At 32.4% G+C, this 13,655-nt stretch overlaps 1 protein-coding gene across 23 annotated transcripts in view; it reads right to left on the bottom strand.

The window, feature by feature from the left end:
* Nucleotides 1-281: 281 nt before the first annotated feature.
* Nucleotides 282-13,655, bottom strand: part of fs(1)h (female sterile (1) homeotic) — a 93,808-nt gene continuing 80,434 nt past the window's right edge. For all 23 annotated transcript variants that reach the window (XM_067780790.1, XM_067780788.1, XM_067780786.1 and 20 more), the window contains one exon: nucleotides 282-5,384. In XM_067780790.1, the coding sequence (XP_067636891.1) occupies nucleotides 5,319-5,384 (66 nt within the window). In that variant the 3' untranslated portion in view covers nucleotides 282-5,318. The remainder of the gene's footprint in view (nucleotides 5,385-13,655) is intronic.

Here is a 13,655-nt window from a genome sequence, read left to right on the forward strand (position 1 = left end):
AACTTGTATGTATTCATTGGGTGCGAGCACTGGGGGCTCCAAGGTATTGGCTGCGGGTTGAGCCACCTCGTTTTGCTTTGAAAACCCCCGATTTGGGATACAAAATTTAAACTATGTCTTTAGATTATTTCACTAACCAGTTGAGAATTACAAGCACAATAAATGGCTAATGAAACAAACGAACGAAAACTGTTCATAGTTTAAGTCACTTAAACAGAATCCTTGTGTAAAATTAAAGGGAGACTATTGGGAAGTTCGATAGTAAAATTTTGCTTCAAAACTTGGCAAAGGCCCCGGAAATTGCCACACCTCGTATTTACATTGAATTACACAGTGTTTTTTATTTGATTTTAATTTTTTTATTCCTTTTATTCATATTAAATACTAAATACTAAATAAATTGTATGTATTTTATTTATTATTACTATAATTATTATTATTGTTTTTTTTTTTCATTTATTTCCTTTAACAGTATTTTTTCATTTTTTTTTGTGTTTCTTTTTGCATCCAATTATTATTAATATTTATATATGCATGTAAGTATGTATATTTGTGTTTTTATCAACATTATAATTATCTTTAAATTTTGTAGTTTTTTTGTATTATTTTCTTTTTCTATTTGTTGTGCATGTAACTATGAATGTAGGTATGTATGTAGTACATGAAGTTTTAAGTTTTAAATTTTTTGTTGTTTTTGTAAAAAGGAAAGAATTGCCTTTATGCTATAATTTATTTATTATTATTGTAGTGGTTGTGGTAGTTGTTTTTGTATTTGTTGTTATTTATTATCTTTTGTTTAATATATATAATATTTAATTATACATATATGTATGTAAATATATGTATATATGTATGTATACGATTTTTTTTTTGCAATTAAACTTTTGCAAGCTATTAAATAATAAGTAAATAGGGACGTGATATATAAGTGTGTATGTGTGTGTATTTTGAAATTTGGCGTGCTGGTATGTGTGAGTGTGTGCGGCATGAATTTAGTTGCATTTTTTTATATAATTTTTTTTTTTTTTGTTATTATGCAAAGTTCTGCTTGTTTACATCCAATTTGATAAAATTTAAAATTTCCTTGTCAATTTATATTTTTTGTTTTTGGTTTTTTAGCAAATTCACATGTGCGCACACAAACAGACTGACGTACAGTGGGGTAATTTGAAGTGTCACAAAATGAAAGTTTTATATGTACATATAGCGGTTAGAATTAGAACAGTAGATCAAATAAATGAAAATGTAATGAAAAATACTTTTGTTTTACAGTTTTGAAAAATTGTTATTAAAAAATATCCAAATATTTTTGAAAACCATTTTCGAAACATTTTGAAATATGTCAACACACAAACTCTATTACAACCAGTATACATATAGAGAGAGGTAGTTCCACTTTCTCTTCTTCTTCGCCCATATCCTCACTTCACATAAACCGAGTTTTAGCATTCGCTCTTAAAACCAGGGTCCGAAACTGTTATTCCTTTTATAATATAATTCCTTGCAAAACTATTAATTTTGGACTTTTAATATATTTGGATCAAGATAAAAATTATTTTCGGATTTTTATTTTTTGAGTCCGATAGAATTAGTTAAACTCTGACTTTTAAAAATAAAAGTCCGGAAATAAAAATAGATATAGAAATAGGAATAGAAATATTTTTAAAAGTCCGAGTTTAACTAGCCTATCGGACTTAAAAAATAAAAATACAGATTTTACTTTTATATGTGGACTTTTATGGAAGAAGTTCGAAAAATAAAAAGGATGCATGATTCGACATGATATTGCTATAGGGATACCTGGGAACTCAAACATTTTCACCTAGGACAATTTTTAAATTTTTTGACCAGGACTTTTCGATTCCGAAAAAAAAAAATAATTATTATTTTCCGTCCCTGATTAAACCATCGCTACCATATTCTCAAAAATTAGCGTCTCCGAACGATATTTTCGTTTGCAGATCTACTAGCCTTTTTCTTAGGAAAGTATCCGAAGTAATTTATAACCTCAAACGGGGTATCACAGAGACTCCAGGTTTACTCTGATATTCTAAAAAAAAAAGCTAAACTCGACTTTGGCGCTAATAGATCGCTGGAAATGATATAGACAGATGTCGATATCAAAATTTGGATATAAGAAGAAAGAGAGCTGTTTAATGTCTTTTCAGAATTATGCGTACGAACCAAACAAAGTTCTGCCACTACTCGATTCATCAGGTACAATGGAGTTGAGTTGATAAGACTGAACAATATTAACACCTGAACTAGTTAAAGGGAGTTTATTCAAATTTTCGAATGCAGCGCATGAATCAATCTGGTGTCGAAGTCATATTTTGCTTTACATTTTGGAAGCGAAATTCTAGTTGTGTATGTTTTCAACAGCTCAGTAAATATTTATCCTTTGATTTGATAATTGAATAAAAATATCCGACGAAAAACTTAAAATTTCCAAAACAATTTTGTGTAAGGGTAATGCCTTTTCAGTGTTTGACAAATCGTATCACTTACAACAAACACAGCTTACGTCAAATAACGTAAAAGTAGAATTACCTTGTTCTCTTGTAGCATGGTAACAACTTAAAAATGTAATTTTTTGCAAATAAGTTATAAAATTTAGAATAAATAAATTTTGGAAATTAGGGAAATTAATAAAATTCTAGTTTATTTTTTAAGTCCACAACTTTTTTATGCTTTATTTTAGTATTGAAAGAGTTTTGAAACATCCCAGCAAACATTCGCAGTCGAAAAGGAATCCTTAATCGGAGCATTTACGCTCATTATGAGCTCATTTGGGAGTCAGTTATGGAAGCAATTCCCGTCTTGCAATGGTCGTCCGAAATGACCCTAATTTCATGTAGGATAAAAATGATTCTTGTAAGACACATACATCGCTAGTTTTAGACACTTTTCGCCCTTCGAAAATACTCCTTTTTGAAGCTTTTCGTAGCCATTTATGAATCTAACATGTTTCATGCATATTTTTTTTTTTTTTTGTAAATTGCATTTTTTACATTCTGAAAACGTCATTGAATTTAGGAAAGCATGTACAAAGCGTTGTTGGGGACAAGTGTGTTCTGAAAAAGGCGCAAGTGTCCATATGCCCACCATACTGAGGTGAAAATTGAAGCATTGCTACAACAACAACAACAGGTGAAAATTATGCGGTGAAAATACCCCAGCGGGTTAGGGGATCAGAATATACCCGCGGTAGGTATGCCTGTCGTAAGAGGCGACTAAAATACCAGATTCAAGGGGCTGGGCAGCGCAACCCTTTAGGTTGCCAGCGCAATATATAGCTTCTCCAAACCCAATTGTCAACCTCACCTATCCGCGGCGAATCCTGTTTCACTAACAGAAGAGGCTCTGGCAACCCCAAGCTCCTCATGGAACTTGGGGGTGGAGAGGGAGGGAATGGCCTGAAGGTTTAATGTGGCCACATAAATCGTTCCCGAGATGGTGCGGCCAGCACCTTAATGGTGCTGTGGTACCGGAGCGCACGGGATCTTTATCCGGCAAAGGACCATCACATCGATTACACTCCCCAAAGCCTTCGGGGAGCAACCTTATCGCTACAACAACAACAACAACATGCGGTGAAAATCCATAAAAAATGACGGGGGCACTTACGCTTGTGAGCTATAATGTTTTGGCAAATTAAAATTAACAAAGAATATGTCCATGTTGAACAGAAAAGCAGGAAACGCTCTTAACCAATTATGTACATATTAAATTTTCATTCAAACGAGACATTTTCCATTAAAAAATATGAATATTTGTTCCAAACTTCTCTGTTAAATATACATTGCGCGCATGCGGCTCATAATTTGCATCATATCGGAGTCATAAAAGATTCTTACATAATCATATTTCTGATACTCATATTTATCACATATTTTGTATTCATTTCGCAATATTCGAATTATAAGCGCTCCAAAAATGTTTGCGGGGAAGCTAGAACCAAAATTACATTTAACGAAAACATCATTACATTCGTATTAATTCTTAGAGTTTTTACCAACATTAAATTTTTTACGCACCGAATATCAGTAATTTGCTGAATTTTTCATTACAATTTTTATTCGCCAAATTCATGGTGAACTCGAGAGGCTTCAGCTCTATACGCAGTTGATAAAACAAACATTAGATTTTGTCACTAACAATAGCAAAATAACCCACTGTATGTTGCACTACCGCTCTTAGCTAACATATTTATATAGTACATATATATATATATAGAATATATTACAAAATTAGGTAAACATAAAAACGCTGGTGTGTGTAAGAGTGTATGTATATGCAAAGTTGGTTAAGTTTGTTTAAAAAATGCTATTTAAATTTTTTTTTTTGTTTTTCTATATAATATAGTTTTTTTTTGTGTGTGTGTTTTCCTCGTTACGCAACATCTTTACAACTGATTATCATGTTTCATTAATTAACTAACATTACATTAAATTTATTTATATGCATATATATATACGTATACATATGTATATATCTAGATATACATATATATGTTTCATTATTAGCGTTAGTTATCTTAATCGTTTCAGTTGCTCTCTTTCTGCCTTCTTCCACTTCACATTTCACCTACCACCACGTACTTCATTCTGCACACCCTTCACCTTCCTCTTTCTTTATGTACTACATATCCGCTGCTGCACACTAACACCTCCTATTTCTCTTTAATTGTTATATAATAATAGTAAAAAAGACATGTTTGCTACATTTTTCTCTTTTCGGTCTCCTCCTTCTCATTTCAACTTCTATTTTGTTAATGCATTCTGTGTTTTTAACATCGTCCTGTTTTTTATGTATTATGCTTTAACTTACATACTTTAATTAAAAAAAATTGTTTAATTACGTTTTAATGCATTTTTAAATTCCATTTGACAGCTCCGCACATTATTTACTCTCTCTGCTTTCTCATTGTCAAATCTAATTTACAGTTGCGTCTGCGTGTATTTAACATTTCAACACCCGCATTTTGTTTGTTTAATTCCTTCTTAGAAAATCTACATATGCCGTATTATGTTAAGAAGCTTAAGTAAACGTGAACCCCTTCAATCACTTTGGAATTAGTTTGTACCTACATTAACCAAAACTGTAGGCAAAATACTCAAGCATTTACTCCTTCATTGCTTTCTTCCTTCTCTCTTCGCTGTTCCAACTGTTTTCTCTGGACTTTCGTCTTCCATTATTAATGTATATAGTAATGATCACAAACCTGTATTAATTTCGGCTAGCACTAACAAATTTTTCTTTTAGTTTTTGAATTGCGTTTATTCTAGAACTTTTTTGCTGGGATTTTTATTTATTTATTAAAGCGATTCTTCAAAGGCTGCCATCAGATCACTTTGCATATTCATATCAATTTGGCCAGCCATCTGAAAAACAATATTTATTAATTAGTTAGTATTAATATTTATATTAGTCGTGCTTTTTTTTTTACATCTATAGACGCTTACGCTTAAACTTTATATGGACTGCTAATCGTCAAACTTTAAATACAGCTCTGAACTTGTTGCGCGTAAAATTTGTACTACTAAATTCCAATCTTATAACATTAAACGAGCTATTCTTGTATATTTGTATAGCCGAACGATCTCGGGAACGGCCCAACCGATTTAAATGAAATTTGGCACAGAGATAATGTATCACCTTCTAAGACTTTCTACCTAGGTGTTGCCACTCAGAATGTTTCACAAGGTTTGCCACCTATTCGAAATTAAAAAAAATTGCATGTGCTATTCCGATATGTGTATCAAACGAAAGGTATTTCACTCCGCATTACAATAGCGACATTTTTGAGTAGGGTGACCATTTAGGGTTGCCACCTATTCGAAATTAAAAAAAAATTGCATGAGATATGCCGATATGGGTATCAAACGAAAGGTATTTCACTCCGAATTACAATAGCGACATTTTTGAGTAGGGTTGCCATTTAGGGTTGCCACCTATTCGAAATTAAAAAAAAATGCATAAGATACATATACCAATATGGGTATCAAACGAAAGGTATTTCACTCCGCATTACAATAGCGACATTTTTGAGTAGGGTGGCCATTTAGGGTTGGGGTAGTTAGACGAAATAGTATTCTACTTACCCATATTCTTTTAACAATATTCGTAAAAAAATCTTACACATGATTCGACTTAATTTTCTTAATTTCACACACGCTAATAAAATTTAAATGCAGTATCAAGGCACCGGGGCAAATTCTAGCAAAATATATTTAAATGCATATTTTTGGCAAAAATAATTGCAATTTCTCACATATTACTATTAGAAAGATTTCTCACCATAGTAAAATGATATTTCACCATGGTAATTTGCTACCGTTGAACACTATAGGCATATGTTCAATTTGAAAACGACATTTAACCATTTAACTAGTTACCAACAGATGGCGCTTAGGGAAGTAAGTTTACATTTAATTAAACTAAGTGAGTAAGTTGTCATTCGTGAAACTTACAAGTTTTTGGAATGTAATAAAATTGTGAGATTTTCATAGTGTATAACTAAAAAAAATGTTTGAAATTAATAATTCGGCGCATGAAGATACTCGATCTAAATAACTTAGTTCTCGATTTCACTAATTGTCATAACAATCCCTTATACTATAGGCTGGAATTACCCATTTCAAATTTTTCATTCCAGTTCATTTTTCGGTTAGTGTTTGATATGTTTTTGAAATCTATTTTTAAGGAAATCAAATATTGGTAAGTAAAAATATATAATAGGTACATATATGTACATATAAAAAAGTAGAGTTTGATTAATGATGACATGTAGAACAAAGTATGTTATGCGGCATACTCGAAGATTGCCGAGCAATGCTCGGTCACTCAGATGTAAACGAAATATGTGTCTATGTTTCACCCTCTACACTAATTCTATGTATTCTATGCGTGTCCACTATTCATCGCAACTGCTTCAGCTATACATTATACATTATGACCACCAGAGGTTTGTGTATCCGATTTTAGGTACACCCTGTTGTGCAGCTACACCTTTTCCAGTTTAAGTTCAGAAAATTGCAATTCAAGCTCAGAAAATTACAATTCAAGTTCAGAATTTCCAATTTAAATTCAGAAATTTACATTTCAAGTTCAGAAATTTCCAATTCAAGTTCAGATTTTCCAATTCAAGTTCAGAAATTACAATTTAAATTCAGAACATTACAATTCAAGGTCAGAAAATTACAATTCAAGTTCAGAAAATTACATTTCAAGTTCAGAAAATGACAGTCCGAATTTAGAAATTTATAAGTAGGGTGTTAATTTTCAAAAGTTATTTTAATTAATTAATATGTATTAATATGTTACTTGCGGAAGTGTTGACGCTTCGTTGGCCATGTTGCCAAAATGGTGGCTTCGGTATAGTGTACCTCAAGTTTTCTTCAAGGTGTGTACATCCCGAACCTTGAAATCAAATGGAGGATAATTCTTTCCAACAAGTGCATGACGACGCAGTTTGAAAGCAGTGGAAGGGAGAGACCTCCACAGAGTTGCGAAGGTGGAGGAAGACTGGACTGACCTCTCATGGTGCTCCCAATCACCGTCAGTTACCGCGAAACAGGGAAAGCTGGAATGATTTGTTACGAAACTGCCAAAATCGCGATTAAGTGCCAATTCATGATGATGATGGCGGATAACTTGAGATATTTTGACATATGGCGCCAAGGTCTATGCAGACAGTACCTATACGTTACTTCCGGGAGTGTGGACGCTCCGTTGACTGTTTAAGTGGTCATATCTTCGTCATCACTGTTGTCATACTCAGTGCAGATCAATGGTTGTGACGCTAAGAATATAGCTGGATGGCATTGCAATTACTCCTTATGAGCGAGAGTTTTTTTCTTCGCTATCTCGCAAAATTGATTTAAACGAGTTAAGATTACAATGCTTCCTTAACACATAGATACCATCTTACATCCATTTATTTCCATTGAATGAAAAAAAAAATACCCCACAAATTTTCTGAACTCGAATTGGAAATTTCTGAATTTAAATTGGAATTTCTGAACTTGAATTGTAATTTTCTGAATTTGAATTGTAAAGGAATGTCAGTTGAAGTGAGAGGATGCAATAAGCTGAGCTTGGTTAAAACAATTAAATTTAAAGTGAATAAAGGCTGTTAAAAGCTTAGAAATCCACAAAAAACATAAAAACTCAAGTGCCTTTTTTTTGCAAAAGTGATTTGTGCACCATATTTCTTTGCTGCTTGTTAGTTTGCAAACACATAAAAAAGAAATTGTAATTTTGGTAAAACAAGTAATACTACGAAATACGGCGATAGAAAAGTAAGAAATGGCGCCAAAAACAAGAACAAATAAAAAACATAATAACAAAGAAATAGACTTAACTTCAAGCGATTCAAGCGACAACGAAACTACTTCTGTCAACTTAACTGCAATAATAGAAAAGTTAAACAAACCGTTTAAAGTGCAAGAGCGGGCGTTGAAAAAAGTAAGAGTCCCAAGACTACATAAGTGATGGCTTTAATGCACTTAAGAAAGAGATTGATCGATTAAGAGAAGAAAACAAACAAATAAAAAAAGAAATGAAAGAGATTAAAACGAATGGAGAAAATGTCAAAATGAAAATGAAAACATTAGAACGTAATATGATGGAGATAAAACAAGAAAAAAACAAAAACAATTTAATAATAACTAATTTACCACAAATAAAAGACATAGCCTTAAAATCGGTTATCATGAAAATTGCCGAGTAAGTTAATGCCAACATCACCAATGATAGCATTGTAGATGTGTTTCAAAATGAAAATAAGAATTTTAGAACACATCCCATAATTGTGAAAATGAAATGCGACGAGTTAAAAACAAAATGATTTGAATTTAGAAAGAAAGGTGGGCAGATAGATGTAAGCAAAATACTTGCCGACATTGATATGAAAGGAAATAATGTAAACTTTCATCAGCTGATGGAGAAAGAGCTTAGCGATCTCTTGAAGAAGGTGAAATCAGAAGCAAACAAAAAAAGCTACAAATAAGTGTGGGTGAAGGATAAGAAAGTCTTTGTAAGAAAAGACAACGACACTGCTGCAATACTAATTAAAGAAATTGATGACATGAGAAAACTTGAGTAATTAGCTACTTAAGTATATATATATACATTTTTTCTTTTTTATCTACAATCATGGATGCTGTTAATGCAGCACTTGATATCAATGTGAAATATGATTTAAATAAATTGATTTTTAGCAATAATTATAAAAATATTAATATAATGTATCTATATATTCAAAGTATTAGAAATAAGCTGAATGACCTTGATATGCTGATACAACAGAATACAACGGAGGGTAGAACTGTTCATGTAGTTGCGGTAAGCGAAATTTGGATATACGAAAATGAAAATATGTATTTCAACTTGAAAGATTATACTGCTTATTTTGCAAATCGAATATCAAATAGAGCAGGAGGGTGCGCAATTTTCGTACACAAAACAGTTCCATCTTCTCTCGTATCTGTAATTGAATAAGAAGGAAGTAGCTTTTTGACAGTAAAATTAATTAAAGCAAATATGCACATCTCGTGCGTCGGATATAATAATGCGCGAAGACAATTTTATGGGAGACAAATTGAAGATAATATTCAATCCAGTGCGAAGACGTGGAGAGTTTTAAATCAGCTTATATATAGACAAACTAATGTATCGCCTCTAGCTATCACGCAAATATATTATAATGATAAAGTTCTTACAACACCAGCGGAAATAGCAGATGCTTTAAATCATTATTTTATACATATTATAAAAACGCCAGGAAATTTTGAGTACTCCCCTGAGCCTGTAGATGGAATAACACATCCTTTTGTTTTAAGTCAGTGTGATTTTGAAGAAGTAAGAGATGCAATCACTACCCTTAACCCAAAGTCGGCCAATGGTCCGGATGGCATTTCAGTCGGATTGGTACAAAAATATAAAGAAGAATTGTCTGGTATGTTATCTAAAATTTCATTAACGAATGTTTTCAATGTGGTCAGTATCCAGAAGAGTTGAAAATCGGATCAGTAGTTCCAATGTACAAGAGTGGAAATAAGGAGGTCTGCTCAAACTATAGGCCAATAACGAAATTGAGTACGATTGAAAAGGTATTTGAAAATATTTTATTAAATAGATTAAAACAATGTATTATATCTAACGAAATAATCAGCGATAATCAGTTTGGATTTACGGAAAAATCTAGCACGCTATCTGCTTGTATCAACTGCACCGAGTTTATTTATGAAAATTTAGATAAAAAAAAGTATGTTGGAATGTTGACAATTGACCTCAGCAAAGCCTTTGACTCAGTGAATCTTTCAATCATGATAGAACAACTAAGGGAGTTGGGGGTTGATGGCATTGCAATTAAACTCTTTGAAAGCTTTCTCATTGGCAGAAAACAATATGTAGAAATCAAAAACTGCAAAAGCTCAATCAAAACCATTAGAACAGGTGTGCCACGAGGATCCAAATTGGCAGCCACCTTATTTTTAATATATATTAATAACATTTTAAAGCTTAATTTAAAGGGTATGCCGCAATTTCTATGCTGATGACGGAACTTTCCTGTATGCTTCTGATAGTCTTGATGAGCTTTTAATCTATATACAAGAGGATCTAAAGATTATATCCCAATGGTTCGAACGAAATTTATTGAAAATGAACTTAGCCAAAACCAATTTCATAATTTTCAACAACTACAGGGTTATCCCTAGCATTCATGATCTGAAAGAAGTTCATCTAGATCAGGGATGGGCCTATTTTCGGCTCCTAAATCAGTTTCAGTGCCAGCGAGTGCTAGGTGAGACGTTTGTGTGTTTTGGGGTGTTAGGGGAGTAAAAAGATACATTGGAAATATCGTACGCTTTGTCTCAAACGATATTCATCACAAGAAGGTTGCGGAAACACTAAAAAACTGAAATGAAAATATTCTCTCTCAACCTCGAAAACCAATTCCCAAACTGTGTTGCAATAGTACGAAAACAAAAACATAAATTTTTTGACAAAAAATACGAAAAACGGAATAACCATAGACTGAAGTCGACTTTATGTTCAGCAGTGAATTATTGACATTCATTTCGCCTTCACATGCATTTAATTATATGCAAGCCGATTCATTTTGCAACATATACATAAAAGTATTTAAAAAAGTTTTTTTAAGTAGTAGCATTAGAGGAAGTAGTAGTAGAAAAACGTACTAATGCACGTTTCGTATACAATCGTGGGAAAACGAAACCCTTTTCAGACTTGTTGGCAGTGTTGCCGTGAGCCTAGAGAGAAATGTAACAGTTTACAATTAAAAAAAGGTACCAATCGCATAAACAACGACTAATTTTACCAGTTTTATTATAAACAAAACTGCTTTCATTTATAAATTTAAAATTATGAAGGAATTTTCAAATTTCTTCAGCTCACATACATATATCGTTAAATCCACACTGCAAAAATTATTGGAGCATGTGTTGCATGTGTATTTAATTTACGGCGACCATTTTTCTAATTATAAAACTTGCTTTGTTTATGATTTGAATCATAAAGGAACTTTTAAAATTACAACTGAAAATTCACTTCGAGTTGTGAATCACAAAAGCGACATTACATATTTGTGGCCTTTAGTGCGAGCGAAGCCGCCGGTAAAGGCTAGTTTATCCTAAAACGCTTAATAATTTGAACATAATAAGAGCGGTGGCAGCTCTATTTTTCACATATGTATAAGGCCAAATACTCTCTCTTTATCAATCTTATGTGTGTTTGTATATTATGCTCTTCCTGTGTTCTTCGCCCCACATACATGCACTTGATTGTCCCTCACCAAGCACTTAAATGTGCAAAGCGTGCCCGTATGAGCAAAAGGCTTATACGAGCCGTTTTGCCCATCGCTGATCTAGATGGTAGTTTCATATCGAGGTTCGATACATTAAAATACCTTGTCATTTGATTTGACGCAAATTTAAGCTGGCGAGAACACATAAACAGAATTAAAATGAAATTATTACCGCTAAATTTCGCTATTTATAGAAATCGTAAAGTGATTCCACAAAAACATTTATGGCTTCTATACAACTATGTGTTCATGTCCAAAATACATTATTTGAACCCTATATGGAATAACTAACTGCTCTGAGCAACTTACAAATAAAATTCAGAGAATACAAAATAAAGTTATAAAAAATATTTTGCATTTGCCTAGAGGAACGCCAAGCGAGCTCTTATATCAAAACAGGTTGGATATTCGGAAATATGCTATATTGCAAACTTTGGAAGCATTTTACAAAGTTAAAAATAATTTAATTAAACATAATTTATCTGTTCCAGAGGAACCAAATCTCGAACACGCGCTACGAACTAGGTCGAACATAAGACCGCGATTCTTTCGAACGGAGAGAAGTGCGAAATCCTTAAGGCACTATGGTGTAAAATTATTTAATAAGCTTCCGGACGAAGTAAAATTATTTAATAAGCTTCCGGACGAAATAAAAAATGCTAGAAATCTCCAATGCTTGAAAACGAAAGTCAAACAGCTACTTCTTAATAATTTTAATTTTAATATATAACTTTAATATGGCAACTTCTTTGTTATGAGTATCGCCGAAACCTGGATTGGAGCGTTGGGCGCTTTTTTGATCGCGCTGTCTCCTTTTGACATATACTATTTTGTTAAGTTAGAGGGATTCAATGTGATCAATAAGCACCAAACGCTCCTATTTCTAGGTTCGGATGTATTTAAAATATTTTTTTTTTTTTTTGGCTTTTACTTTGGGTAATTATAATTAATATTACGTTATATTGTATAACTTATGCCTTTTAATTTTTTAATTCTTTTTTATTTTTCTTCCATTTTATTCCTTTATTTCCTTTATTATTCTTTTTTTCTCATTTTATTGTAGTAATTTACTCTCACAACAATTGATGGCAAATTTTATTAAAAACAATTAAACTATCTTCTCGTACAAAAATAAGTTTTTTTTAGAAAATCTGTATTAATCTGAATGCTGTTATCAACAAAGAAAAAAAAATTTCTGAATTTAAATTGGAATTTCTGAACTTGAATTGTAATTTTCTGAACTTGAATTGAAAATTCTGAACTTGAATTGTAAATTTCTGAATTTAAATTGGAAATTCTGAACTTGAATAGTAATTTTCTGAACTTAAACTGGAAAAGGTGTAGTTACTTAACCACTGCCGCTAGATGGGTCTCCTAAGCGTTATCTAAGCGAGGATAAGCGTTTTTTTTTACGTGCAAACGTAAACGTAAACGTAAACGCGTGTAAAAAAAAACATGGCTATTGTAGTGCTTTCAAGGCACGGTTTAGAAGTATATATATATTTTTTTAATAATTTCGCAGTGTCTTTTAGAGAAACAATAGAGGTGAATAGATGCACAGGGGTGCTTAAGTCTCAGACTAGGCGACGTGTACACTGATTGTTTCAATGTAATAGAGGGAGTACGGTCTGCGGTATACTGAACTGATTCGGAAATAAACATATCCTGCAAGCTGCCAGATCCCTGAAGTGTTTTCCACGCGGTAGTAGCAGCCTTAACCAAAGCAGTAGAAACACTGGAAGTGGTGTCAACTTTTATATTGACAGCCAAGCATAAATTAAGTCAAACATCTCTCATGGCACAACATCTATAAGTCTGTTAG

Source organism: Eurosta solidaginis, chromosome 4, assembly GCF_040869045.1.
Source record: "Eurosta solidaginis isolate ZX-2024a chromosome 4, ASM4086904v1, whole genome shotgun sequence".
Lineage (NCBI taxonomy): Eukaryota > Metazoa > Arthropoda > Insecta > Diptera > Tephritidae > Eurosta > Eurosta solidaginis.